Below are 27,569 nucleotides of genomic sequence, written 5' to 3' on the forward strand. Positions count from 1 at the left end.
CAATTGTAAAATTGTTTGCAATTAACTCACTCAGAGACCTCTCAACCTAGAATAGTCATTTTTTATATCAGAAATTTACCTACCATTCATACATTTGTAGGTCTCTAAAGAGGACGCTTGGATCACAGTATTGGTTTTAATCGAAAATGTTGTTGATGTTACATTTGCCCCTGTGACAGGGGCAGTAGGCAAGGGCAAATGTAACTCTTGAAAAACACCAAATAAACCCACTGAACAAACCCCACACAAAATGTGGAAGACAAAATAGACACACAAGGAGGATAAAAAAGGTTTGTTGATGTGTAAAATGGCAAGCCCCCACAAAATACTGGAGGAATGGTTGATTTTGCATGAATTATGTGATTGCAGAATAAGCCTAAGATTGATTAGTGTGATTCACAGTGGTGGTAAATGTAGAGGTCACTGCCATCTGCAGTCCTTGTGTGCCCAGGACTTGCCAAAAACTGTGTTACATTTGCCCCCAATCCTAGCAGTCATGAAAAACCTTGCTTGCCCAAACAAAAGCACTGATGAGCTCAGCATGGGCTGGTAGGCCAGGGAAGACTTCTACAGTGGATGACCGAAGAATGCTCACCATAATAAAGAAAAAAACCCAAACAACTGTCTCACAGATCAGGAACACTCTCCAGGAGGTAGGCATGAACGTGTCAGAGACTACCAGCCGCAGAATACGTCACCAGCCGAACTACAGAGGCTTCACATCAAGGTGCAAATCACTTGTTATCCTGAAAAAGGATTATCAGGTTACAGTTTGCTAAAAAGTACCTACTAAGCCTGCAGAGGTCTAGAAAAAGGTCTTGTGGACAGATAGAAAAAGGTCTTGTGGACAGACACATTTTCTTCTGTACCAGAGTGATTGCAAGTGGAAAGTTTGGAGAAAAAATTATCTGCCAAGATTTACAGCATATTACCTCATCTGTGAAACATGGTGGAGGGGGTGTTATGGGTTGGGCATGTATAGCTGCCACTAGAACTGGCTAACTTGTCTTAATTGATGATGTAACTGCTGACAGCAGTGTATTGTATTCTGAAGTGTACAGAAACATCTTATCTGCTTGAGTACAAGCAAATGCCTGCAAATTCATTGCATCATTCAGTAAGACAATGACCCCAAGCATACTGCCATAGCAACTATGATGTTTTTCAGGGCCAAAAAGGGCCAAAAAGTGCAAAGTTCTTGACTGGCCAAGTAAATCTTCAGATTTAAATCCAGTTGAACATGCATTTAATTTCCTGATGATACGATTTTAGGCAAAAAGACCTCAACACAACAACTGAAGATGGCTGCAGTACAGGCCTAACAGAGCATCATATATATATGGCATTTATTTTATCCAAAGCGACTTACATTGCATACATTTTTCAGTATATATGGTCCCAGCGGGAATTAAACCCACAATCTAAGCGTTGTTTGCGCCATTCTTTACCAACTGAGCAGTTATTGCAACAAAACATGTGTGCTTAATTTGGACATTATATGAATCTGTCCCATTTGATGATGGAGGCCTTCTCTGTACGCCCATTGCTCTCAACAGACTAAGAAATAACTAAATCGGTGCCAGCAGACCTACTGTTGTCAGGGACATTCTAGAGATTAATATAAAAGTATTCATCAAGCAAGAAATGATTTAATGATATGATGAGCCAATCATGCAATATACTAAACTCTACACATACGATCATGTATGATGGTTATACTCATCTAAACATCCACTTCAGTAACCTAAAAATTCCCCACCACAGTCCTCCACTTAATCATTGACATACCCATAATTGGTATGTCAAACGACCACCAATATCTCCATGTATTTCTGATACCTACAAATTTCCCTGTGTAGACCCCCAGCCAGCCTGCCGTTGGATACACTTAACTATAGGCAGAACTGGCACCCCCTTCCCCCTCAGCACTTAACCCTGGCATCCCTCTTCATACAGTCCAGCACTCAAGACAGCAGCAATGAATGACACAGCTGTCAGTGTTACCCTTGCCATGTCCCAATACCAAAGTCCAGAGAGAGCATTCTTGCCCTCCAGATAAGCCTTTACCTCTGCTGTGACAACCATGACCTGCTGACCCTCTTGTTCTGTTCGATCAGACCAAGTGTCCGCTACATGTGAGTGCAGCTCAGCGAGTGCAGCTCAGCGAGGGCGACCTCCTTAGATGTTTGCACAATGGGTTCACACAAGGTGTCTTCAGTGTGATCAAAGCTTGTCTCAGGCCCCCAATAGGGACTTCCCAGTCTGACATCGACCAGTTCAGAGAAGAGAATGGTAGTCCAGAAGATGGGCACCGCCTGCTGGCCACGACTGACCTGTCAATATAGATGAGCTGAGTGGTGGCAGCATTCAAGCAGTAACACTTCCCACAGGCACCAGGAGGTTAGCCACCATACTCCTATCCCACGTATTTCCACTAAAGTAACAGTTGTATCGCCGACAACATACCTTCTCTCCATTCAACCTCCCTCTCCTCCAATTGGGCCTGTAGCAAGACGCGCCATTTATCCAGAATACGTTTAGTAAGTAGGTCAGAAATAATTGATGACAGCTCTGATCACGCTCTGATCAAATTGGTAGCACCTCTCCTCCGGGCTTCAGTGGTGTTTTCCCACACAAGCTTCCCACATCAACAATGCTTTGTCTACATTCCTGACCAAATACTAATAATCTTACTGGCATTGCATTCTAAATAAATTCATAAATGGAGACTTCCCCTGACTTATGTACTGCATTAGTAAGATGACCCCCCACCCAAGAGATTTTAGCATCTAGGGTGAATTTAGGCCTGAATTGATTGCCCCCCATTCCTCCACTGAAGATATCTCTCCTAAACCTACAGGCCTTTAAAATGGCCTTAAGAGTCTCAGGTTGATTAGAGCATGCAGCACTCAGGGTGTCCGTCATGGATACATTTAAGATAATACGTAAGAGATGCGAAGTAACACAATTTATCACTCCCATAATTTCCTATTATGCTCGGGGCAACCACCTCAGATACCACTTGGCAGTCCGCACATTTGTCTAGCCCGCTATTCCGTCTTTTGGACTCTAGGAGCATCCAGGCTGGTGGACAATTACCATGGTTATTTAGGAGGATTATTATCCTCCTATGCTGATCCATCATACCTACTGTACAACCAAACCACACCCATATTGGAATGCCATATTCACATGTCAAGGACCTTTGAAAATTTGGGGCTTCATCAAGTTTTAAGTTCAGCAATGATCTTATTGTTCCATATCTACTGTTATTGAAAGAAGAGATATTGTGATAAAAGGGGTTGAACTTATCTATGGAAATGTTCCACTCAAGTGGACTAGGGTCACAGAGGTCATCTAAAGGGTAGGAGTGCAAGGTCATGAGAAGGATCGCTCCAAAGAGGGTCTTTTTGGACTTCCTGTGTCTGAACCTTAACATCATTAGCTAATTTTCCCCTATGTTTTGCAGTGAGAGAAATTGGGATATGTGGTACCATTTGACTCCAGTCTAAAGCTTTACCGTCACTGAAGTGTTCCCTGACATGACTAGAAATGGGCCCTCCCATCTCGGGGAGAGGCCACCCTTTTTGAGAACAGGCGCCATCACTTTGTCCTGGTTCAATTGGCTTGTCACAGTTGTCCGTCTCACAGGCTTGTGTGCCGGCCACATGGATGTTATACTCTGCTCACCCATGCATCGTTCTTATTGCCTTGGTTAGTTCAGTTAGTCTGTTTTGGGCATCATTACTAGCTGTTGGAGTTACCTCTGGCCATTTGGTGAACCTATTAATCATCACTGGAGCATACCGTTTTCCCTTACATACTGGAAGCGGGCCAAAATAATCTGGAGCGACTGCCGTAGTCCAATGGGGACTGGTGCTTGCCCCATCCATATTTTCACCACAACCTGGATTCACCTGTGCACAAGTCACACATCGTTACCTATACCCGACCACCAACAATTTGCCTAGATTTGTGCAAGGGTCTGTTCTCGACCCAAATGGCTGTGGCTTTGTGGAGAGGCTAAAACTCTCATTAGACACCATTTTGGACTGTTCCTCTGCTATGTTTAGTTCTTGCACTTCCGAAGCTGAGGCTGTTATTATGTTCCTCCGTTAATTCATTAATATACACAAGTTGTTTTTAATAATTCAACCCTGAGCCACCTTGTTCAAAAATCCAGGGGAGAACCCTGAGTGGCCTTTGTTAAATGTATTTTGGAGACATCAATGAGAGGGGAGGGTCAGCATCAGACAGGCAGAGAGAGAGAGAGATTGGTTTGGAGGATGGATGAGACATTTCGGATAATCCCAGCGATCCTGTTTAAATATAAAAAACTGTAATTTAAGATTAAATGTCTTGGTCAATACACCTGCATGTTCAGAATGCATCACTTTTATTTGCGTTGTAATTATATTTTCTGCATGAAAAACGCAGAATCCAGCATTAACGCAACCACTGCCTCAAAAACTACTTTTCCCAATAAAACCTGCAGATGATGAGATATTTCACTGGTTATACTGATATTACTGATATTACTGTATTGATATTTCATTTGTTCATGCAGGAAGTATACCTAATTGTGTTTCTGAGTGAGTTCCATCTCTCTTAATTGTTTTTGATAGGAGAAAAGCAGGGTGTTACAATTGACCCGTGTTACATTTGTCTCTGGTCTCCCAGGAATCCTGGAGCTCTCTGTACTTTCTGATATTCCTTTTAAGTGATTTGGGCAAGACATAAAATCAAATGATGCTAAATTGGGGGAGATTGACTTGTGTTGTTTTTTTGTCACAACATTTCAGCAGTTGTAACAGTGTCTAGATATACCAAACCAATGTGTGGATTGTAGTCTGACCTTGTCAATAGACTGCATTCAAGATAAGGACATTTGTAATTTGGAAGAACTATATAGAACTATCACTTTAAGGAGTGTATCTAAGGACACACACTCACACAACATTTGAGCACACCACTGTGAAGCTTCTGACCTCTGATTGCCTGGTTGAAGAAATTAGTAATTGTGTCTTTCCACCTTGCGTATTAAAGCTGTTATTAGAGCTGTCATTACACATTACCCAGTATACAGGTCTTGACCTCTCACCCATGCTGACCTCACTTGTGGAGGCTGTGTGTCTGAACTGTCTTTCTGTCTTTCTCTCTTTCAGTCTAATATCAACAGCCTATGTAATATGTTATTGCTCGTAGTTGCTAATATCAATTCCATTGCCTGGAAATATACACTGTCAGAAAGTGATTTAAAAGATGCGTATTGCTTTTCATTGAAACCATAAAAAGTGGCGTAGTTAAGCTTAAAATATGGTGTTTGAATGTAAACAATGTAAATGTATTATGATACACTGAATGTGATTGAACACACCATTAGAGTGCAACGAAACACCCAAAGTGGTTCTTAAATCTGAATTTTGGTAGAGAGAGTGTTGTGAAAATGCAATTTGGTTTTTCGGTGCACTTAAAAGCAACATCCAACACTAAAACACGGTTTGTATGTGTGAGGAATCCTCCTCAACTCCTGCTGCTTCTGCTACTGGCCACCAGAGGCCGCTATTTACTCTTTTATTGTTTTCCGTTTGTTTTTATCCTATTGTTTTCCTGTTCACCTCATTTTTAGTTATTGATTACACCTGTGCATATTTTCCAGCCCAGCGTATAGCCCTGGCATATTCAACACCTTAGTGTTCTGTCTTGAGCTTTCATTCATGGATGTACCTGTGTTTCCCTGCAAACTCTAAGTAAAGTTTACGTTTGATTTTTTGCAACTCTTGAGTCCTGCCTCCTTTCTGCACTTGGGTCCACTTAAAACCACCATTACAGCAAGACTGAAACAAGACATGGACCCAGCAAAGATGGACCAAGGACACGCCGCTCTGGCTATTCAAGGAGCCATGGTTGGTAGGCATGAACAACTTCTCCTACAAGTCATCGACAGTGTGCAAGCTCTCACCATGGCCATCCAGCAGAGCCAGGGTCAGGCGGCGTCTGCTACAAACCCACAACCACCTGTGCATCCCGAGCCCATTATCCAGCGAAGCAAAGACCTAGACTGCCTGCCCCGGAGCGCTGACACAGTGCTCTTTAGCATTTGAGTTACAAGCTGCCATGTTCCCTACTGATCACACTAAAGTGGCCTACATCAGTTTAGTATTTATCGGTAGGGCCCTCTCCTGGGCCATGGCTATCTGGGACCAGCAGATATCCTTATGCTCCAGCTAACAACTGTTCACCGAGGACGTCTTTGATCCTCCTGTCAGCGGACCGGAGGCGGCCAACAGACTTCTTCAGCTCCGCCAAGGCTCACGGAGTGTGGTGTTCTTTGCTATGGAGTTTCGCGCTCTCACTGCCGACAGGTGATGGAACCCTGAAGCCCTTATTACCGCTTTTCGCCCAGTCTTACTGATGAGATCAAGGATTACCTGGCTTCCCAAGAGACAGTAAATGACTTTGATTCCTTTGTTGATGTGTCCATTTGTGTGGATAATCGTATCCGAGAGAGACGCCGAGAACGCCGGTCCACAACTTCCTCACCCCTGAGTCCCAAACAGCTCTCGCTATGTCATTACCAGAGTACCGACAAGTCTCCCAGAGTACCGAAAAGTCTCCCCGAGTTAAAGCTATATTAGTAATACAGTAGGCACACCCCTATCAACTCCAGTGGATTTATCCTCCATATACTGTATGTGCCGCCAACACACTCTCCAGAGCAGTATGGCATTACTATCACGGATGGACATTTTTAACCGCAAAACTCGCAAATACACCATACAGTAGGCTATTAGAACGAACAAGCCACAATATGTCCAAATATAGTCTATGAATTCCTTATACTTTTGAAACGGACAAGACGTGGATTTGTGGGAGATGCAACAATTAGGCTAAAAATAAAACGCTGATCTTGAATGAAATAAACAGAAATAACTTCAGAGTTTTTTTGTAATGATTTGCAGTTTCTAAACATCAAGATTTAGAAGCTTTGTGGCACAATTATATTATGTATTATTATAGTCCATGAATTAAACAGGACAACATTTGGACTGCATTTCATGCAATAGGCTACATTTTACATTACTTTGTTCTGTGTGCATTTGGCCACCTGACTGTCTTCATGGGCTGGTGTCATGCCTGAGGTTGCTGTTCTGGTGACTCTGGTGCCCTCCTCTGGCGGTTCGGTGCCAGTGCTGGCTTATCAGTATTCATTCCGATCACCTGTGTTTTCCTGCCCTGTGTTGGGTATATATAGCCCTTTTGTTACCCTGTGTCCTTGTCAGAGATTCTCCCTGTCCGAGCGTGAGTGTATCCTGTCTGCCAGTCCGTATCCGTATCCGTATCCGTATCCGTATCCGTATCCGTATCCGTATCCGTATGATCTAGTTGTTTACCCCATTGCCTTATACTTGTTGCCCTGTTATTATTATTTCTTAGTTCGACGTTTTCTCCACTTGTTAAGTGGAGAGTAGTTTGTGGAGACTGGTTTTCTCCACTTTTATTTTTTGCCCTTTATTCCAGTATATGCCTTTGTACCCTGCGCATATCCTCTCATTAAAGAGAGTCTTTATTTTTGCTATGTCTGTCGTCCTGAGTATCCATCCGCACTTGGGTTCACCCTACCATTACCCTAACAGGCTGGGGTGCGTTATTTTATTCTGTAGAGCTTTGATTCAGCTGGAATCTGACGGGATTACAGTGTTTGGCCCTTGAATTTTGGAGAATTCATATGGACCAAAACAATGGTCCAACTGCCTGGCCGAATTTGACTATTGCAGGGTACCCTTTCTCAATACAAACCCAAGTACCCTTTTGCAAATTACCTTGGTAAAGGAGACAAATGCGATACAATTGCTGTGAGAATTAATGCCTCTGTTTACTTTGAGAATAAATTACTCACTTGGATTATAATCAATCTTTAGACAACATATCATTTTTTTATATAATAATATATTTATCTAATATAGCATGCTGAGATCTTCCCTCTCTCACATTCCCTCTAACACAATATTAACTCCAATGCGTGTCATTCAAGTACAGTAAGCCTATCCATTAGAATTGCTCAAAGATGCCCCCTAGTGGTTGTTTTGCTGAGGTGTAATACCCCTCCAACAACTTGTGAAAAAGGCAAATAGACTCACGACCGCTGTTGCAGTAACTGTGATCTGCCATCGTTAATGAATTAATATATTAAAACACTGACCTACTGTATGATACATTTTAAAATGCATCTCCTCTTTCATCGTTTAAGCTTGACGATGCAATCAATTTTTAAAATGTAACTTCTATACAGTTGTTTTTATACTATATATATATATGTTTTTATATATGTTTTTATACTATATATATATATATATATATATATATCCATCTGTCAGACTAGGCTTATCTATAGTCCAAACCATCTTTTAACTTCATCAACTACATTTTGAAGAAATCGTGCCTTATGGATATATATATATATATATCCATCTGTCAGACTAGGCCTATCTATACTCCAAACCATCTTCTAACTTCATCAACTACATTTTGAAGAAATCGTGCCTTATGGGATAAAAGCACAACATTTTACACAGAGCAAGGGCAGGTCTTAAGAAGAATTTTTTAGCTATAAGGCCATCACAGATTTGCTATTATACCCCCCTGGTGGCCATTTAAAAAATGGCTGCTAATATCGCTTTGGGTCCAAGACCACACTGATTTTGAATCCCCATATCTGAATAGATCATTAGTGCAGTAAGACCAAAGATGGTTAGAAATGTTTGTAGGAGTGTAGAGAACACAAACATATGACAAAAGTTTACCAGATATGTTTGGCCTTTAAATGGTTGGCCGTAATGTGACAGAAAAGCTGTTTTTTGCTATTATTTCATCCCTAGTTTCAATATTTTACATATAAACAAGTAGCAAAAGATATATTAATGCTCTGTAATATCTACTGATTAAAATTAGATGCAACATGATATAACATAATATGATATAAGTGTTAAGAAATATGACAAGAAATCTGCCCTGTGCATTTCACTCTACGGGAAATCCCATAGGAATGATTTCTGTCCAGTGGAGGGATATAAATAACATTTTAGTAAAGTGTCTCAATAGTGCGAGTATAAAACCTAAATAATGAAATTGTATTGACGGCCATCACAGATTTTGTCCACAGTTGCCCCCATGGCATGTACAGCATCGCTACAGGGCCAATACCACTTCCATTTTGAATGTCCATAACTGACTTAATTATGGGTGCAGTAAGCCAAACTAGAACAAGAAGTTCCAGAAGAAACTTTGTGGGCTTGCAAAGTCGTATTTTGGTAATGGAAAATGTTTAAAGATCTTTCGATAGGTAGATAGATTTGCCAGGTAGTTGAAAGATAGTCTTATTATAGAGAATAGTCTTAGTCTTAACATAATTATGTTTAATACTGTTTGTAGGGGTGTAAAGAATATAAACAAGACAATATATAATCACTTTATTAGGAACACTATACTAATACAGCCTAAATTCTTCGTGGCATTGATTCCACAAGATGTTGGAAACATTCCTTTGAGATTCTGGTCCATGATGACATGATTGCATCATGCAGTTCCTGCTGATTCTTCAGGTGCTTTTTCAAGCTGTGAATCTCCCGTTCTACCACATCCAAAAGGTGTTCTATTGGATTCAGATCCGGTGACTGGGAAGGCCACTGAAGAAGACTGAACTCATTGTCATGTTCATGAAACCAGTTTGAGATTACTTTTGCTTGTGTGTTGCTTGCTTGTGACATGGTGCATTATCATGCTGGAAGTAGCCATTAGAAGATGGATAAACTGTGGCGATGAAGGGATGCACATGGTCAGCAACAATACTCAAATAGGCTGTGGCATTCAAGCGATGATTGATTATTATGGTATTATGGTATTAACGGGTCCAAAGTGTACCAAGAAAACATTCCCCACACCATCACAATACCTCCACCTTGAGAAGGTGTACAGGTGTTCCTAATAAAGTTATTTGTGAGTGTATATTGCCTTGTTATATGGCTTACATCAGCATGTCCAACTATAGTCATCTGTATAACTTTTTATTATTATCTGCATTTTTCGCCGTTAGAAACTTCAGAGAGAAAAAATACTTCTGATACCATCTTTATATTTTGAGCTATACTCAAATTTGGATGAAATCCCATTAATTCCTATGGCCATTCGGCCATAATGGGGGACATTTGAAAATGTCTTCTACAATGTGTAGTCTGACTCCACTTAAAGAAAGTCTAAACATATTTCTGATATAATTTATACTTTTTAAGCTATACTCAAATTTGCATAAAATCCCATTCATTCCGATGGTTATTGACTTTCAATAGTACATTTTGAAATGCATCGTCATTTTCATATTTTGAAACTAGACACCCTTATCCGACATTCAAATGTGTAGACCTACTCCACTTAATTAATTTCTATACATATTTTTAAAGCTATTTAGACTTTTTAAACTATTAGCATTTGAAGTTGCCCTAAATTAACATGGGTTTCAACAGGGACCATTGCGTTTCTATTATATATTTTAAGATGCTTCTACTCTTAAATTTTTTAAGCTAATCACCCCAGTCCACCTTTAAAATGTTCAAACTAACCTTTCATTAAGACACTTTGCACTTTTTTTTATCTCTACACCAGACGAAAACAATTCCTATGGGATTTCCCATAGAGTGAAACGCACAGGCCAGATTTCTTGTCATATTTCTTAAAACTAATATCATTTTAATCAGTAGACACTGGGGAATAGTAATATACATTTCTGCTAACCATTTAAATGACACACATATCTGACAAACGTTTGGCATTTGTTTGTGTTCTTTACACCCCTACAAACAGTAACAACCATCATTGGGCTTACTGCACCAATTCATTCAGTTATGGCAATTTAAAAATGGGTGTGGTATTGGCCGCATAGCGATGCTTGGCGGCTATTTAAAAAAAGACTGGACAAAAATCTGCAATATATCCAATTTAATTTTTTAAGTCCATCTCTATTAGACTGGAAAGGTTTTATGTTCTCATCATTTAGACACTTTGCTAAAATTTGATTTCTGTCCCTCCTCTGGACGAGAACAATTCCTATGGGATTTCCCATAGAGTGAAATGCACAGGGCAGATTTCTTGTCACATTTCTTAACACTAACATCATATGAGGAGTCATTTTGCACATCATTTTAATCAGTAGATATTAGAGAACATTAATATGTCCTTTGCTACTTCTTTACATATTATGTAAAACAATGTTATGTTCTCTACACTCCTACAAGACCATTTTTGGTCTTTCTGCACCAATAATTTATTCATATGGCCATTCAAAATGAGTGTGGTCTCTGCCCCAAAGCGATATTAGGGGGGTATACCTAAAAATGCTCCTTAAGACTTACCCTTGCTCTGTGTCAAATTTGGTGCTTTTATCCCAAAAGGCATGATTTCCTCAACATGTGGCCTGTAGCTATTCTACTATAACAAAATAAGACTTTGCAAGCCCAGAAAGATTCTTCTGGACCTACCTTTTCTAGTTCCATACTGTTGTTCTGGTCAAAGCGTCTGTAGCCTTTCACAAAGCATTTGGTCAACTGCACCATGGAATGTTCATGTTTAATTACTCTAACAATGAACATGATTAGTCAGTTGGATCGTCTTGTGGAGTAGTTCCACTACATGTAACTCAACTATTAGTTTACATTTTGCTGTAGCTTGATGGTAGTTAAACTAAATTAAAATCTTAGTAGTGTTTTCAGGAGTTAACACATTTTTTGCCATGTAGTGGTGTAGCTAACTACTGTCACTACTCACCCCCCCAAAAAAACACACAAAAATAAATAGGAATTTCATTATTATTCCATCCCTTTGACTTCAAGATGCCCTATCACCCCCCTCTTTCCACTTGGTTGCACCTCATTCTTCACTCGTATGTATTTCACTCAGTTGCTCGCCTTCTTCCGTAACACAAACTGTTTTGTAAGAGTTGTAGTACAGTATGGACTAGGACCAAAACGACACAGAAACACCGTACTTAAGCACATGTATGAAACTAACCAGTTCCGCTGAAAAGATTTATGTGTTCACATGTGAGCTGTGCAAACCCAAAGTTAACTTTCCACAGCAAAGACGTTGAAAACAACAAACTATATGAAGGTGAGTTTGTTTGCTAGCTGCCCAGTACAGTAGACGTCTCATAGCTATCCAGTAGCCATATGTTTGACTCTGGCAAGCCTAGCAAGCTCACTATATTAGCTAGCTAAATATTAGCGTTGTTTAGACTCAAATGGCAAATGTTAGCAAATGGAATACAGGAGCTTGCAAGATTTGGATGAGAGTTGGTAGTCCTAGAGTATCTATAATTCCTAAATGGAGTAGAAATATGCATAAACACTTGTCTGTGATTGAATGTATTGTCGGAATAAATAGCATAAGGAGCTATTGTGTACAGCTAACATATGAAATGCATTTGTATTATAAATAACTAGTAGATCACAAGAGGTGTACTACAGGCCTATCTCCCCATGGGTGTCTAGTTTACTGCCAACTCGTGGAAATATATTCTAACTGTATAACATTTATACTGTATGGAGCCTAACATACCAGGATTACACACTGTACCGTCCTCAAGTTCAAAGGATACTAGGCTATTTTAGATACAGTATATAGATAGAGAAATAGTTTTATTATTATTATTATTATTTGCCCGTGTTTTAAATGTGTCCTTTTTTATTATCAGAGGATACATCCATCACAATCTGAAGAAAAGGATACATTGCAGCAAGATTACCGGAAAAGATCAAGACATCCTCTAGTTCTACAAAAACTAATTCTTTAAATTCAACACAGGTCTGTGTGTTGCATTGTGAGTAGCATTTCAGTGTCAGATAAGGACAACGTTTGTTATTGGCCTAGAAACATGTTCTACAAAGTGTTTCAACAATTTGCCTCTTTGTGTAATAAATTACACATCCTGTTAACATTCGAGTCCAGAGTGATCTGTTCTTGCAGTCATGTTTCTTAATTTTGTATAATTTCATAATTCAAGTAGTTTCGATGTATTGAACTACTTTTTTAAAGTAGCTTCAGTTTGACAAACTATACAGTACATTAGGAAAGTATTCAGACCCCTTCACTTTTTCCACATTTTTTTATGTTACAGCCGCATCCTAAAATGGATTTAATTCATTTTTTTTCTCTCGTCAATCTACACACAATACCCCATAATGAAAAGCCAAAATAGGTTTTTAGAAATGTTTGCTCATTTATTAAAAATAAAAAACTGACATCACATTTACATACGTATTCAGACCCTTTACTCAGTAATTTGATGAAGCACCTTTGGCAGCGATTACAGCCTCAAGTCTCCTTGGGTATGACGTTACAAGCTTGGCACACCTGTATTTACTTCTCTGCAGATCCTCTCAAGCTCTGTCAGGTTGGATGGGGAGCATCGGTGCACAGCTATTTTCAGGTCTCCTCAGAGATGTTCGTTCGGGTTCAAGTCCGGACTCTGGCTGGGCCACACAAGGACATTCAGAGACTTGTCCCGAAGCCACTTCTGTGTTGTCTTGGGTTGTTGTCTTGTTGGAAGTTGAACCTTCACCCCAGTCTGAGGTCCTAAACGCTCTGAAGCAGGTTTTCATCAAGGATCTCTCTGTACTTTGCTCCGTTTTCTTTCCCTCGATCCTGACTAGTCTCTCAGTCCCTGCTGCTGAAAAACATCCCCACAGCATAATGCTGCCACCACCATGCTTCACCGGGGTGATATTGGCCAGGTGATGAGCGGTGCCTGGTTTCCTCCAGACGTGACGCTTGGCATTCAGGTCAAAGAGTTCTTGGTTTCATCAGACCAGAGAATCTTGTTTCTCATGGTCTGAGAGTCTTTAGGTGGCTTTTGGCAAACTCCAAGTGGGCTGTGAAGTGCTTTTTACTGAGCAGTGGCTTCCGTCTGGCCACTCTACCATAAAGGCCTGATGGAGTGCTGCAGAGATGGCTGTTCTTTTGGAAGGTTCTCCCATCTCCACAGAGGAACTCTGGAGCTCTGTGAGAGTGACCATTGGGTTCTTGGTCACCTCCCTGACAATGGCCCTTCTCCCCCTATTGCTCAGTTTGGCCGGGCGGCCAGCTCTAGGAAGAGTCTTGATGGTTCCAAACTTATTCCATTTAAGAATGATGGAGGCTATTGTGTTCTTGGGGACCTTCGATACTGCAGAAATGTTTTTGTACCCTTCCCCAGATCTGTGCCTCGACACAATCCTGTCTCAGAGGTCTACGGACAATTCCTTCAACCTCATGGCCTGGTTTTTGGTCTGACATGCACTGTCAACTGCGGGACCTTATATAGACAGGTGTGTGCCGTTCCAAATCATGTCCAATCAATTGAATTTACCACAGGTGGACTCCAATCAACTCGTAGAAACATCTCAAGGATGATCAATGGAAACAGGATGCACATGAGCTCAATTCCGAGTGTCACAGCAAAGGGTCTGAATACTGAATGTGATATTTCAGTTTTTTATATTAATATATTTTATATTAATAAATTAGCAAACATTTCTAAAAACCTGTTTTCACTTTGTCATTATGGGGTATTGTGTGTAGATTGATGAGGAAAAAAAATGAATTGAGTAAGGCTGTAACATAACAAAACGTGGAAAAAGTTAAGGGGTCTGAATACTTTCCGAATGCACTGTATTTCTCTCAAGGGTAGACTTGGTGTCATTTAACTTTTTCAATTGTAATTGGTAAATTGGTAAACTATATTTTCTGAGTAGTTCCCCAGCACTGCTTGGCTATCCTCTAACCTACTGAAACCACTCTCAACCACTTAATCAACCAACTACCACTCTCAACCATTCACCCAACCAACTCTTCACCCACTCCACTGAACTACCTCAGGCTCATCCTCTCTCCAGTGCCCTGTGTAAGTAATGGGACAGTGAAGCAATTTTTCTTCTAATGGCTCTACACTCCATAACTTTGGATTTGAAATCAAACCATTACTGTAGAGATTCTGAGCTTTTATTTTATGGTATTTGTGTACATATTAGTTTCACCATTCAGAAATTACAACACTTTTTATACATAGTCCCCCCATTTGAGGATACCTAAAAGTGATGGGACAATTGGCTTGACAGGTGTTTCTGTCGTCAGGTGTATTCCATCACATTATTTGTGCAGTCATAAGAGAGCTCTCAATGTCTAGTATTGATTCTAGGCTTTGCATTTGCCTTTGGAGTTTGCTATTGGTGTCTGTCAACTTGAGGAACAAAGAGACAATGAAAGTCACGGAATCCATTAGGAGACTGAAATATCAGAAAAGAATCTATCAGAAATATAGCCTATAAACCAGTGGTTCTCAAACTTTTTCTGCTAGTGTACCCCCTTTAAAATATTTTTTCAGCTGAGTACCCCCTTCACCGGCACAAAACATTTTGTTAGGCACTGAACGGGGAACCAGGCGCGAATACAGAGTCGGACAAGCATAGCAGGTTTGGGTATTTAATGAGGGGATAAGGGTAGGGGTAGTCTGGCAGTGGACAGGCGGCTGGAAGGCAGGTAGCACCGGCAGCGTGGAAGGGTAGGCCGGTGGGCGGACAGGCAGGCTGGTGGGTAGGTAGGCAGGCCGACGGGTAGGTGGAATCTGATACGAGGAACAGGGAGATCAGAGTTAGAAGAGGTACAAAACACCAGTAGCTAATATGACGAAACGTAGTAACAAGCCTCAACGTAGTAAGGCTAGAAACTACCATAGGAACTAGTACAATCTAGCGATGAGTAGTTGGAAAGCCAGGGTAGATAACTGCATGGTGATGAGGTGATGGCCAAAAGGTGTGTATTGAGCAGGTGGAGAGAGAGAGAGACAGTGGAACCGGAGCCTGGTCACGCCCACATAGAACACCAACCCAACAGACAAGATGGACAAGGACAAGGTGCACTGGCACCCATAGAGGGGCTGGGGGGTGTGACACATTTTTGGGAGAAAATAAATAATAATATGTGCGTTCTATTTGGCAGTGTAAACATTAACATTAAAAGGGTGCATATACTCACAATTTAGTGGGAAACATGGGCCTGTGCTTCATTGATGAGTTTAGTCATTCTGGGTGGCAGGGAGGCAACTGCAGCGATCAGGCTCTTTTCCAGGCATAGCTTGTTTCTTTGCTTAATTTGGGTCATTGCCGAAAAGGAGGTTTTACACAAATAAGTCGATCCAAATGGTAGTAGCTGCTCCAAAGCTTTCTTTCCCAGCTCAGGGTGTTCCTTCTTCACACACACCCAAAACTGTGTGAGAGTGGAGCTCTCAAACTTCATCTGTAGGCCACGGTCAGATGACACATCAATGAGATTTTCCTGAAGACTGGCAGGAAGCTTGATTCTCTTGCTTTCAGCCAAGAGAAATGGGTTTCTCACCCAGTCCAGCTGTGCAGATTTCTCTTGAATATCAGGGAAGTAAGAATTAAAACCACTAGTCAAGTTGGCCAAATGTCCCTCTATTATTGCCTACACTGGAGCTCTTTCCACATCCTCATTGGAAAGGAAAGCATCCACCTGAGGAAAGCAGGTGAAATCCCCTTCTGCACATGCCTTCTTCCACAGCTCTGCTTTCTTGAGAAAACCCCCCACCTTGTCATACAGGTTCAGAACGATAGTGTCCTTTCCCTGCAGAGACACATTCAGTTCATTGAGTTTGCTGAATATATCTGCAAGATAGGATAGCTTTGCAAGCCAGTGCATGTCCTCAAACAAGGTGACATGGGGAGATCCATGGTCTCTCAGAAAGGTGCGCACTTCCGAGCGTAACTCAAACAGCCTGTTAAGTATTTTGCCTCGGGAAAGCCAGCGCACTTGTGTGGAGCAGCAGTTGCGTGTGTTCAGCGCCCATATGTTCACAGAGGCTGCGAAACAGTCGCGCATTAAGTGGCCTTGACTTGATGAAGTTAATGATCTTGACAGCCTCGTTCAAAACGTTGTGTAACTCAGGACTCATTCTCTTTGATGCCAATGCTTCCCTGTGTATGATGCAGTGATTCCACAGCACATCAGGGTTCTTCTCCCTCACTCGCTCAACCAGCCCTTTGACGCGACCTGTCATTGATGCGGCCGCATCAGTGCAGACACTTGTGCATGATCTCCAGTTCAGACCGTTTTCACCGAAGAATGCATTAACAACATTAAAAGTATCCTCTCCAGTTGTTTTCCCCTCCAAACTCTTGCAGAAAAGCACATGTTCACAAATGTCGTCAGTATCGACGTATCTCACAAAAGATACGAGTGAAAATGAAAATGATTCGCCAAGTTTTCCCACTACTTGATCAACGATGTCTGTGCCCATCGTATCAATTCTCCGGCTAACTGTGTCATTTGACAAAGGCACAGTTTTTAATTTGTCTGCTGCGGTTTTATCCAGCATAGTCTCCGCCAATACAATAGCGGCTGGAAGCAGCAGGTCTTCAGCTATGGTGAATGGCTTTTTAGCTTTAGCTACAAGCAAAGACACTGCATAAGAAGCCTCGAGTGCTTTGGCTGATATTGTGGAGGCTTTTCGCATCACTTCTTGGGATGATCTGAAGTCGGAAAGTGTTCTCTTAAAAAAACTCTGGTGGCTTACCGACATGACATTGATGCTTTGTGCTTAGGTGTCTTTGGAGGTGGGCTGGCTTCATGCAACTGTTGTCTAGTTTCTCCCCACAAAAGAAGCACAACGCAGAGCATGTGGAGGTGAATCCCATTAAAATATATTCTTCTTGATATCGACGGAATTTTGGCGTTTCTGGATGAGCTTTCTTTTTCACTGGTTCTCCTTTCTCATTGCTGTCAGATTTGCGTTTTAACCACTTGTCCATTTTCTATTATGTAGCTTTCAGAATTACTCAGGGTGGAAAAAAAATGTATACAGTTAGCTAGCTGGCGCGAAAGTATTTTTTTGATTGACATACGTCCTGGTCCCGAACGTGATATGCTCATTGCTTTTTTAAATAGAGATTTAGGCTATCAAACTTGTATGTTGGTACCCAGATTTAACTGATTTTATTAACGTGGGATTATTTTAGAATTGTCTATAACCAATACCTTAAAAAAGTACCAAATGTTTCTGAGTACCCTCTGCAGTTCTCCAAAGTACCCCTAGGGGTACGCGTACCCCCATTTGAGAACCACTGGCCTAAACCTACCAAAATCAACAATTTGGAACATCTTTAAAAGGAAAGAAAGCGAGCTCAGAAATTGCAAATGGCCTGGGAGGCCAAGGAAGACTTCTACAGTAGCCACAAAAGTTAGCCACAAAAACAGGATTCAGGAGTTTTGGAAAAAAAGTCTTGTGTACAGATGAGACAAATATTAACATGTACCAGAGTGATGGCAAGAGTAAAGTGTGGAGAGAAAAAAGGAACTGCCCAATATCCACAGCATACCACCTCATCTGTGGTGGTATGACTTGGGAATGTATGGCTTCCACTGGAACACTCACTCGTCTTCATTGATGATGTAACTGCTAACGGCAGCAGCAGGATGAATTCTGAAGTGTACAGAAACATCTTGCCATCACTTTTGGCGGCCTAAAATAGGTGGACTATGTCTAAAAAGTGTTGTAATGTCTTCATGGTGATAGCAACATGTACAGAAAACCTCTTAAATAAAAGCTGAGAATCTCTACTTTCACCTCATAGTAATTGTTTGATTTCAAATCCAAAAGTTTATAGTATGGAGCCAAAAGAAGAAAAGACAGCTTCACTAACCATTACTTATGCAGGGTACTGTATCTCTCTATCTATATTTTTATCTAACCCTTCTCCAACCTTCTCTCATCTGTCTAACCTCCCATCTATCCAACCTTCTCTCATGACTCTATTGATCTATCAATTCATCCATCCATCCATCCATCCAACCCACCAACCAAACCATCTTTAACTTTATCCTCTGCCATAATAAGGCTATCTCACTTTCTTTAAACTACCCAGCAAATCTATCTATCTAATGTCTGAACTATTTTTAAACTTTTTCTACTACCAAAACGAGACTTGCGAGCCCACAAAGTTTCTTTTTCTCGTTGTAGTTTGTTCTTTCGCGGCAATATTTTTTCCTGATAAATGATGGATGGCATTTGGAATTTTCTAAAAAAGCTTCTAGAAATCTGTAAATGACAGACAATTGTTAGTTGATGAAACCCCTAGCTACTGTGTATTATCTTTTGTTCCTCCTTGAAATCTAGGAAAACAAATCTGTATGAATTGTTCCCAACACAATATAGTTCATACTTCACAAAGCCCTCTAATAATCTTTCCCATAATCTAAATATTTGTCTTCCATCATGAGGACACAGGCTTTAGCTCAATGGGATCTACTACTACTTCTCTAGACTGAGGTCCCGGATTCAAGTATCAGGTTTTACAATTTACTTAAATGACTGACCTCCCAGTTTTACCTCTTACTTACAGTCCTCTACCTTACAAATATAACATTATCTATCTAGCTATGCCCTTGAATTTAGCCTGGCAACTATGTGGCACAGTGGCACAGCTTGTCTTCAGAGTCTCATAGGCCCCACATTGATTGTTAATCAAATTGTAGTGATCCTGGCATATGTAAGCCTAACAAACTTGCACTTCAAGTGGTAAATCTCTGTTTGGAGTCGTGGATAGAGTGGTTGCCTGAAGAACAAATGATTAGTGTTCAAGCCCCATCATTGCCAATTGTTATACTATTATTTAATCTATATGTCTTTATGCTGCAATTATGATTATTATGACACTGCACATGTTTTCTCTCTCATAGCTAATTTGATCATTGACTGTTCACTTACAGCAAGGCTATTCAACAATAATCTTAAGGGGGCCAGATTTTCAAAATGTTATTTTCCACATGCATGCAATTATTCTTCCCAAGAACTGTATACACTTGTAAAACAATGCATAAACACCACTATATTCTTATAATGTTACTTTAATGAATGTACATTATTTTAAATTGAAGTGACCATTAGTAGGCCTATATAAGTAATAATTTTCTTACTTTTCTCACTTATTGGATATGAACGCAGCACACACAGTGATCTTTCCCCTTCTAAAGAGAGACATTGCACTTCTTTGATTGGGTAAGAGCAGAAAAGTTTGGTTCGTATATAGTCAGGGCAATTCTTAGATAAGATGATGGTGTTCATTTGTCAGGAGGAAACCGGTGTTAGCTTTAATAGCATTCATGTGAGAGAAGCTGGATTCACACGTTTTCATTGATCCAAACATGGAAGAAAAAATTCTGATCTTCTCCTGTTTGGGAATTACTCTCCATTGACATGATCAGTCCAAAACATCACACAGCCCATAGACTGAACCGCCCATCATCAGTTAGTCTAGCAGCGTTGCAGAATTCAACATTGAAGACTGGTGAGTGAACACTGATTGGCTGTAAACTGGTACCTTGGTGATATTGATTGACAGTACTCAATGGGCGGTCCAACAGGGAGAACATCCTTCTCATATTGGAGAAAATTAGACTTGGGCTAATTCTGGCACCAAATATATATTTTTTGTGTGTGTGGGGGGTGGGGGTTTGCAGATGTTCGAAATTGATAATTTCGAACATCAGTATGAATTGATAGAGCCGGATCTAGCCCCCGGGCTGCAAGTTGAATAAGCCTGACTTACAGTATTTCATTACCTGGATGACACAGCTTGCCAACATACTATACAAATCGTGTTGCAGTGTTTGGATGTTGGTTTTAAGTGTACCAAAAAAACTAAATGTATTTTCACAGCACTCTCTTGCCAGATTCTCTCTACACCAAAATTCTGATTTAAGAACCACATTGAGTTTTTCGTTGCACCATTATGGTGTATTCAATCACATTCACTGGATATATAAAATTTTTGGGGCGTTTACATTCAATACACAATATGCATGTTTAAAGTCACTTTCTTCTAACAGTGTGGGCTCTTTTATATCACATTATCAGCACTTCTCTCTTGACCTCTTTCTCTCCTCCTTCTCTTCTTCACCCCAGCAAGAAAGGTTGCTTAGCAACATCTCCCCCCTTGTCTTAGTAAAGGAATGAAAAGAGTAATGGATTTTCTCCTGATTGCAAACGTGTATTTGTTTGTTTGCATGCGTGCGTGCGTGTGTGTGTCCTTGTGTGTGTTTTAAACGTCAAGTAGGAAGAGCAACAGGAGAGGTGTCTCCAGCCATAGTTTATTTCAAGAGGCACATATTGATAGTGGTTTAGTTCAAGTATGATGTCTAGCTAGTCACCCTACTCTACGCCTGTCCCCCTCCCTCTCCTACAACCTTCTCTAGCCTAACGGAAGCAGGAGAGAGAGAGAGAGAGAGAAGGAAGGGGGGTCACTATTCCTGCTTTTGATGAGTACTGTTTAAACTGTACTTATATCTCTCTCTTTACTCCCCTCTCTCCCTGTTTCTGTCCTCCCCTTCCTCTTTCCCCATTCTCTCTTGTATTAGTACCGTGTGCTGCTACTATAACTAGATGAGCTCATAGAGTAGTGATGTCATGCTCGCACAGACTCACATTGTGATGGGCGATTGGCCAGTTCTCTGTCTGAGACTCTGCATGGGCCAATAGGAGAGCAGAGTGGAGCAAGAGAGAGAGAGAGGAAGAGAGTGAAGTAGAGAGAAAGACAGTGAAAGAGAACTGCCCTGTTCTTTAACCTCTGACCTACAAGCAGCAGTCAATCAAAGCCCCCCTATCCTGTGTGTATGTATGTGTGTGTGTGTGTGTGTGTGTGTGTGTGTGTGTGTGTGTGTGTGTGTGTGTGTGTGTGTGTGTGTGTGTGTGTGTGTGTAGGATAACAGGCCTTTCAGTGTTATTTATCCTATTCCCCTCCTACAGCACACATATCTGGAATAGTTTTGTGGTAGGGTCAGTCTGCAATGGACTGCCGAAAAAGGCCACGTTTTTGTGTGCGTATGTGCGTCTCTGTGTCTGTGTGTTCACAATCAAATCTAATCTCTCTGTCTCTCTGTGTCTAAAATCAAATGGAATCAATTACAATATATTCCTTCAATAACTGTATCAGGACTCAATATCTTCCATCCCTAAAGCCTGGATCTCACTTCTCCTGTGTGCCTAGAGAACAATTGCCTGTCTGGTGTTGGCACTCCGCAGTGCAGTTTCTCTGAGTCTGTCTGTCTCTCTCCCCCCTCCCCTCCCTTCTCCCTCTCTTCCACCCTTCCTGGTATTGGCTAGCTTTCTTAGCATTTGCATGTCTTAGCATTTGTGTGTTAGTGTGTGTGTGTGTGTGTGTGTGTGTGTGTGTGTGTGTGTGTGTGTGTGTGTGTGTGTGTTAGTGTGTTATAAATTGTGTGTGTTGGGATTGTAAGGGTATTTAAATGAGTGGTTTGAGGCTCACCTAGACACAGATAGGACAGACTGGTCGCTATGGCAACCTCCCACTTTGGTGGTTGTGGAGCATAACTACCTAGCATTAGGCTAGCAGATATCCTGTTCACTAATGGGGGGGGGGGAGAAAAGGAGGAGGGTGTAGGCTATATGAGGGGATGAGAGAGAGAGAAAAGTGTCCTCAGCCTGTCATCTACTGCACCACCAGACTCATTAAAGCAGACAGAATGGGACAAACACACATTCACACATGCTCCAGCCTGACGACTCAAACAGGCTGTCTCTGATATGCTCCAGCTCCAGCCTGACGACTCCAAGCTGTCTCTGCTTGGTCCTATCTCTCTTTCTCCCTCTCTCACACACACACACACACACACACACTCACATACACATTACTACAAACTACTCAGCTATCCTGTCTTGTCAAAGCAGCACTCTCAGCTGTCTTTCATCTGTCAATCACTCATGCTGAGCTCTCAATCGTTTCTTTCAAATAATGAACTAATCAAGAGGGGAGGACAGGCTTGGACCCACCTTAACAGGGCGTGTGTGTGTGTGTGTGTGTGTGTGTGTGTGTGTGTGTGTGTGTGTGTGTGTGTGTGTGTGTGTGTGTGCGTACAGTACATACGTGTGTGCATGTGTGTGTGTTTCTGTTATAGATATGTATATTCAGCAGTGGATCCATGTCATGTTTTTTCAGTGACTGGTGTTAGGAGGTTGAGTAATATCCCAAGGATGAAGCCCTCTCCCTGGGGTAGAGGAGGCCAGTTCTCCGCCTAACCCCACAGGCTATGCTGGAGGTCTGAAATCATTCAGATGAGTAGGGAAAGACGAAAGCTTCAGATCTGTGTTTTGTGTCCTCAATAACCATCTGTGGAAAGGATGGAGGGAGACTGGGAGGAAGAGAGGGGAGGAGAGATGGAACATTGAGTGAATGGTGGTGTGGAGGGGTAGATAGAGAAAGAATAAGAGAGGTGAGAGTGTACAGGGGAGGGAGAGATAAAGGGATGGAGAGGGAGAGAGGGGGAAAGTATGGCACTAGAGAGAGAGAGAGAGAGAGAATGAGTTGGGCTTTAGTGAGGGGACCCACACTGTGTGCCCCAGAGCTGTTGTTGTTTTGTTTTTGTTGATTATTAATGACTGTTTTTTGAGAGTTTGCTGTAGAAGTCAGGAGAACACAAACACACACTCACATTGACACTTATGACCGCATGCATTAACATTGACACAGTAACCTACACCCAATGTAGGTCTTCAGTCTGAATTTCTGTGTGGGCTCCACACGTGTACTTGTATACTGTAGCTCACATTGACCTATTTGACTAGGCTCTGCAGAAGTTAGCCAGTCAGTACCTGAAGAGGGATTGGCCTGGAATCAAACCAGACGACCCACGAACAGACTATAGGTGAGTGTGTTATCCTAGGATTACACATCATTGTTTGCAGTGTAAAGGTCTCTCCCATTGCCTGTGTGTATTCTCTCCATTGGAATGATTAGGACTTGTGATGTGTATGTGTTTCTATTCTCCATATAGAAATGTGTATGCAGTATGGAGGTCATATCTGGAGGGTACAGTGCAGGTGACGCAGTCTCGAATCAATGTGTGTGACAACTACAAGAATGAGATCTCAGACCCCGCCAAAACTGTCCGTCTATACAAGGAGCAGCAGCTGAAAAAGGTGTGTGTGTGTGTGTGTGTGTGTGTGGTGTGTGTGTGTGTGTGTGTGTGTGTGTGTGTGTGTGTGTGTGTGTGTGTGTGTGGCGTGTGTGTGTGTGTGTGTGTGTGTGTGTGTGTGGTGTGTGTGTGTGTGTGTGTGTGGCGTGTGTGGTGTGTGTGTGTGTGTGTGTGTGGTGTGTGAGTGTGTGTGTGTGTGTGTGTGGTGTGTGTGCACGCGTGCTTAACGTTTTTAACGTTTATCTCTCTGTGCTCTGTGTAGAGTATAGAACAATTGAGTCGTATCCAGGCTGACCTGCAGGAATCAGTGAAGGATCTTGCCAAAGCCAAGAAGAAATACTATGATTCAGAGCAGGTGGCCCAGGCCGTACGAGAGAAGGCTGACATCGAGGCTAAGTAGGTGCTTTCTATGTATTGTTTGTTTGTTTTGAAAGTCAAATGCTATATGTGTATGTACTTACTTACTTACTTAGACCTTTTACCCCTTCTGGAACATAGGCCATTAACATCAGCTATCCAGTTATCTGTAATTGTGTATGTTCATGTAATTCACATTTTACACTGCTTCCTTGGAGCTAGTCTTCCTAGGAAAAGAGATTTTATCTGAATAAGCATAACATATGCTAATAGATACATGTTAGATAAAGTAATGGAAATGTGTGACGGAGAGATGTTTTAGTGTTAGCATAGGACTGTTCAGTGTAATGACTGGTGGAGGATGGTTGGGGAGGAAAAGAGGAGACAGGAGGAAGGGAGTGAGAATGAAAGAGGATTTTAGGAGGAGAGACACAAAGAAGGAGGAATATATAACTACTGTAGAGAGTGGGGGAGTGAGGACAGATGGAGAAAAGAAAGAGCTGTAGAGGAGCAGTAAGGGTAGAGGGCAGAGAGGAGGAGACAGAGGATAGAGAGATAGTAGGAATGAGGAGACGGGTAGGGAAAGCTTGCAGCATTTTAGCAGTAATAGTGAGTGGCTGTAGTCTGACTCCTGGATAAGTATGTATTGATTGGCCAGCCAGCTCTGCTCTGTTCTTTTTCACTCACTATAAGGCAGCAGGAACTCCCATTAACCAGTGTGTGTGTGTGTGTGTGTGTCTTGGGTGTGTTCATGCATGTGGAAGGTTGGACATTAGTCATTGTCAGGGGCATGGAACTCACACAGAGGCATGGGATACACACGCATGCACACATACATACACACACACTCACTCACTCACTCATTTACTCACACAGATACGTTCGTACACAAAGGCACATAGGCACCTTTGCACACACAGACAACACAATCCCAGGCTCAGTTACTCATAGTCAATGGCGTTTTAATGGTGTGAGGGGGATCTCTCTGATGTCACACAGGACTCAACTGGAAGGCCAAATCAGTGTTTTTGTTTATAATGTCAACCCTCTCACATCAAAGCCCTGGCTTGATTTATAATGTCTGGTCTGAATCTGAGGTTGGAGATGAATCAGAGTTGATTATGAATGATTGATCTGGTCGGTCCTTTTGATTTTCAGGTCTAAACTGGGCCTGTTTCAATCCAGGATTAGTTTACAGAAAGCCAGTGTGAAGGTAAGCATTCTTATTAGCGTACTCTATGGCATGGTTGATGTTTACACCAGTAACAGATGGAGGTCAAAGCAATGTTGGTTGTATCTGCCTCTGTCATATGCTATTTTTTCTCTCTCTCTCTCTCTCTCTCTCTCTCTCTGTAGTTGAAAGCTAAGAGGAGTGACTGTAACTCCAAAGCGACCCATGCCAGGAACGACTACCTATTAACCCTGGCAGCAGCCAACGCTCATCATGACCGCTACTATCACACAGACCTGCTGCACTGCATACAGGTAACACATGTACTCACACACACCCACTACTACAATGTGGTCCAAAGTTGAAATGAGCTGACATGTTTTTATAGATTTTGTATACCAGAAATATAGTCATACAGTTATAGTCCACTTGATCACTCATTCTCTCATTATTTGTCATCTATTTTTCTGGCATACATTTTGTTCTCTTTTCCTATAGTATTGTGACTGTGATCTTTAGGTTTTGATATAGTTGTTGTTGTGGTTGTGGCTGGTGAGGTAGCTACTGAGATATGCAAATGTACGTCTGTGTTTTGGTCATGTAATGGTTAAGTGTTAGTGACAGCACAGGTGCTTTCACAGCTGGCTATGAGACAGAGGGAATGACAATCTGCCCTCTAGACTGTCACACAAACACAGACACAGACACAGACACACACACACACACACAAATCAACACTTACGTCAGTGTTGCCACAGATCTTTTAACATCACACACATGCACCTTGATTACTTCCCAGTGAGTAAGCCGAGCTGAGTGAGTCCCATTAAAGACAGTGACACACACACACAAACACACACGTCAGCCCTGTCTGGAGTTTTGTTTATCGAGCTATCAGTCCAAGGACTCCCATAAATGGACTAGGATGAGAACTCCATTCACACAACCAAATACACACTACTAATACTGCACACACAATCACATAAACACACTGACTCTATACAGTTGCAGTACCAGGCTGTAGCTCCGATCTCCATCCCCGTTTTGTCTCCCATCCATCCCCTGGGTATACATGGTGCTGAAGAAAGATGGTTGTGGTGACAGAGGGACGAGACTGCAGGGCAACACACACACTCACACACATACACACACTGAGACACACAGAGGGACAGGGCTGGAGGGCAACAAGCTGCTCTTTACATTTCTCTTCCTCTGCCCTCTTTGAAATGTACCCTCATTCCCGCCTTTCTTACTTTCTCCTTGAGGTATTCACTGATCTGACAAAGTTGGATTGGTGAAAGCAGTAGGTTGATAACCATTTAATGATTTAATGAACATTAATATCATCTCAGTGAAGCAAGGAAGAAAGATTTGTATTGTATTGGAATAGGGCCCATCTCTTTTGTAATGATAGTGAGTCTGTACTCAACACTCCCCCCTGCCATTCAGAAGGGGTAATTCCCACAGTCGTCGCATCACTCAAAATCAAATGGTACCTGCTCCAGTGGCTGGAGTCCCTGATGATCTGAATGGCTGGTAGTTTGCGGCCCGTGATAGACTGGGCCATCTGATAGCTGGTCGGCGCATACTCTGAGGACCTGGCCTGGGATGTTGTCCAGTCCGGCTGCTTTGCAAGTGTTGTTCCTCACGTCAGCCGTGTTTTGCTAACACACTGTCCTCGGGAGCAGCGAGAGCCTTAATGGGGGGCTCAGTGTTATTGCCGTCAAACCGAGCACAGAAGGTATTAAGCTTGTCACGTAGCACAGCATCATTGCTGTCAGATGTGACTGCTTATTGAGCATGTGCACATACTGTACGAACAGATATAGAAGGTGATGCGGAGATGTCTTTTTCTGGACTGTGAATCACAATGTTTAAACACTACCCTAAACGGATCAGGGGAGAAAGGGAGAAGAGGAAGAGAGGTATGAGGAAAGGAGAAGAGGAATGGTGTGTAATTTGGAACTCCACCCAGAATTAAGAAATTGCTAAAATGCCTGTGTGTGTGTGT

At 41.8% G+C, this 27,569-nt stretch overlaps 1 protein-coding gene across 1 annotated transcript in view; it reads left to right on the forward strand.

The window, feature by feature from the left end:
- The window catches only part of fchsd2 (FCH and double SH3 domains 2), a 71,944-nt gene that overhangs the window by 24,972 nt on the left and 19,403 nt on the right, over positions 1-27,569 (forward strand). The window contains exons 4-8 of the mRNA XM_083696021.1: positions 23,681-23,760; positions 23,890-24,034; positions 24,293-24,426; positions 25,546-25,600; positions 25,744-25,872. Of these exons, the coding sequence (XP_083552147.1) occupies positions 23,681-23,760; positions 23,890-24,034; positions 24,293-24,426; positions 25,546-25,600; positions 25,744-25,872 (543 nt within the window). The remainder of the gene's footprint in view (positions 1-23,680; positions 23,761-23,889; positions 24,035-24,292; positions 24,427-25,545; positions 25,601-25,743; positions 25,873-27,569) is intronic.

This window comes from Argentina silus (assembly GCF_951799395.1).
Source record: "Argentina silus genome assembly, chromosome: X".
In the NCBI taxonomy this organism is placed as follows: domain Eukaryota; kingdom Metazoa; phylum Chordata; class Actinopteri; order Argentiniformes; family Argentinidae; genus Argentina; species Argentina silus.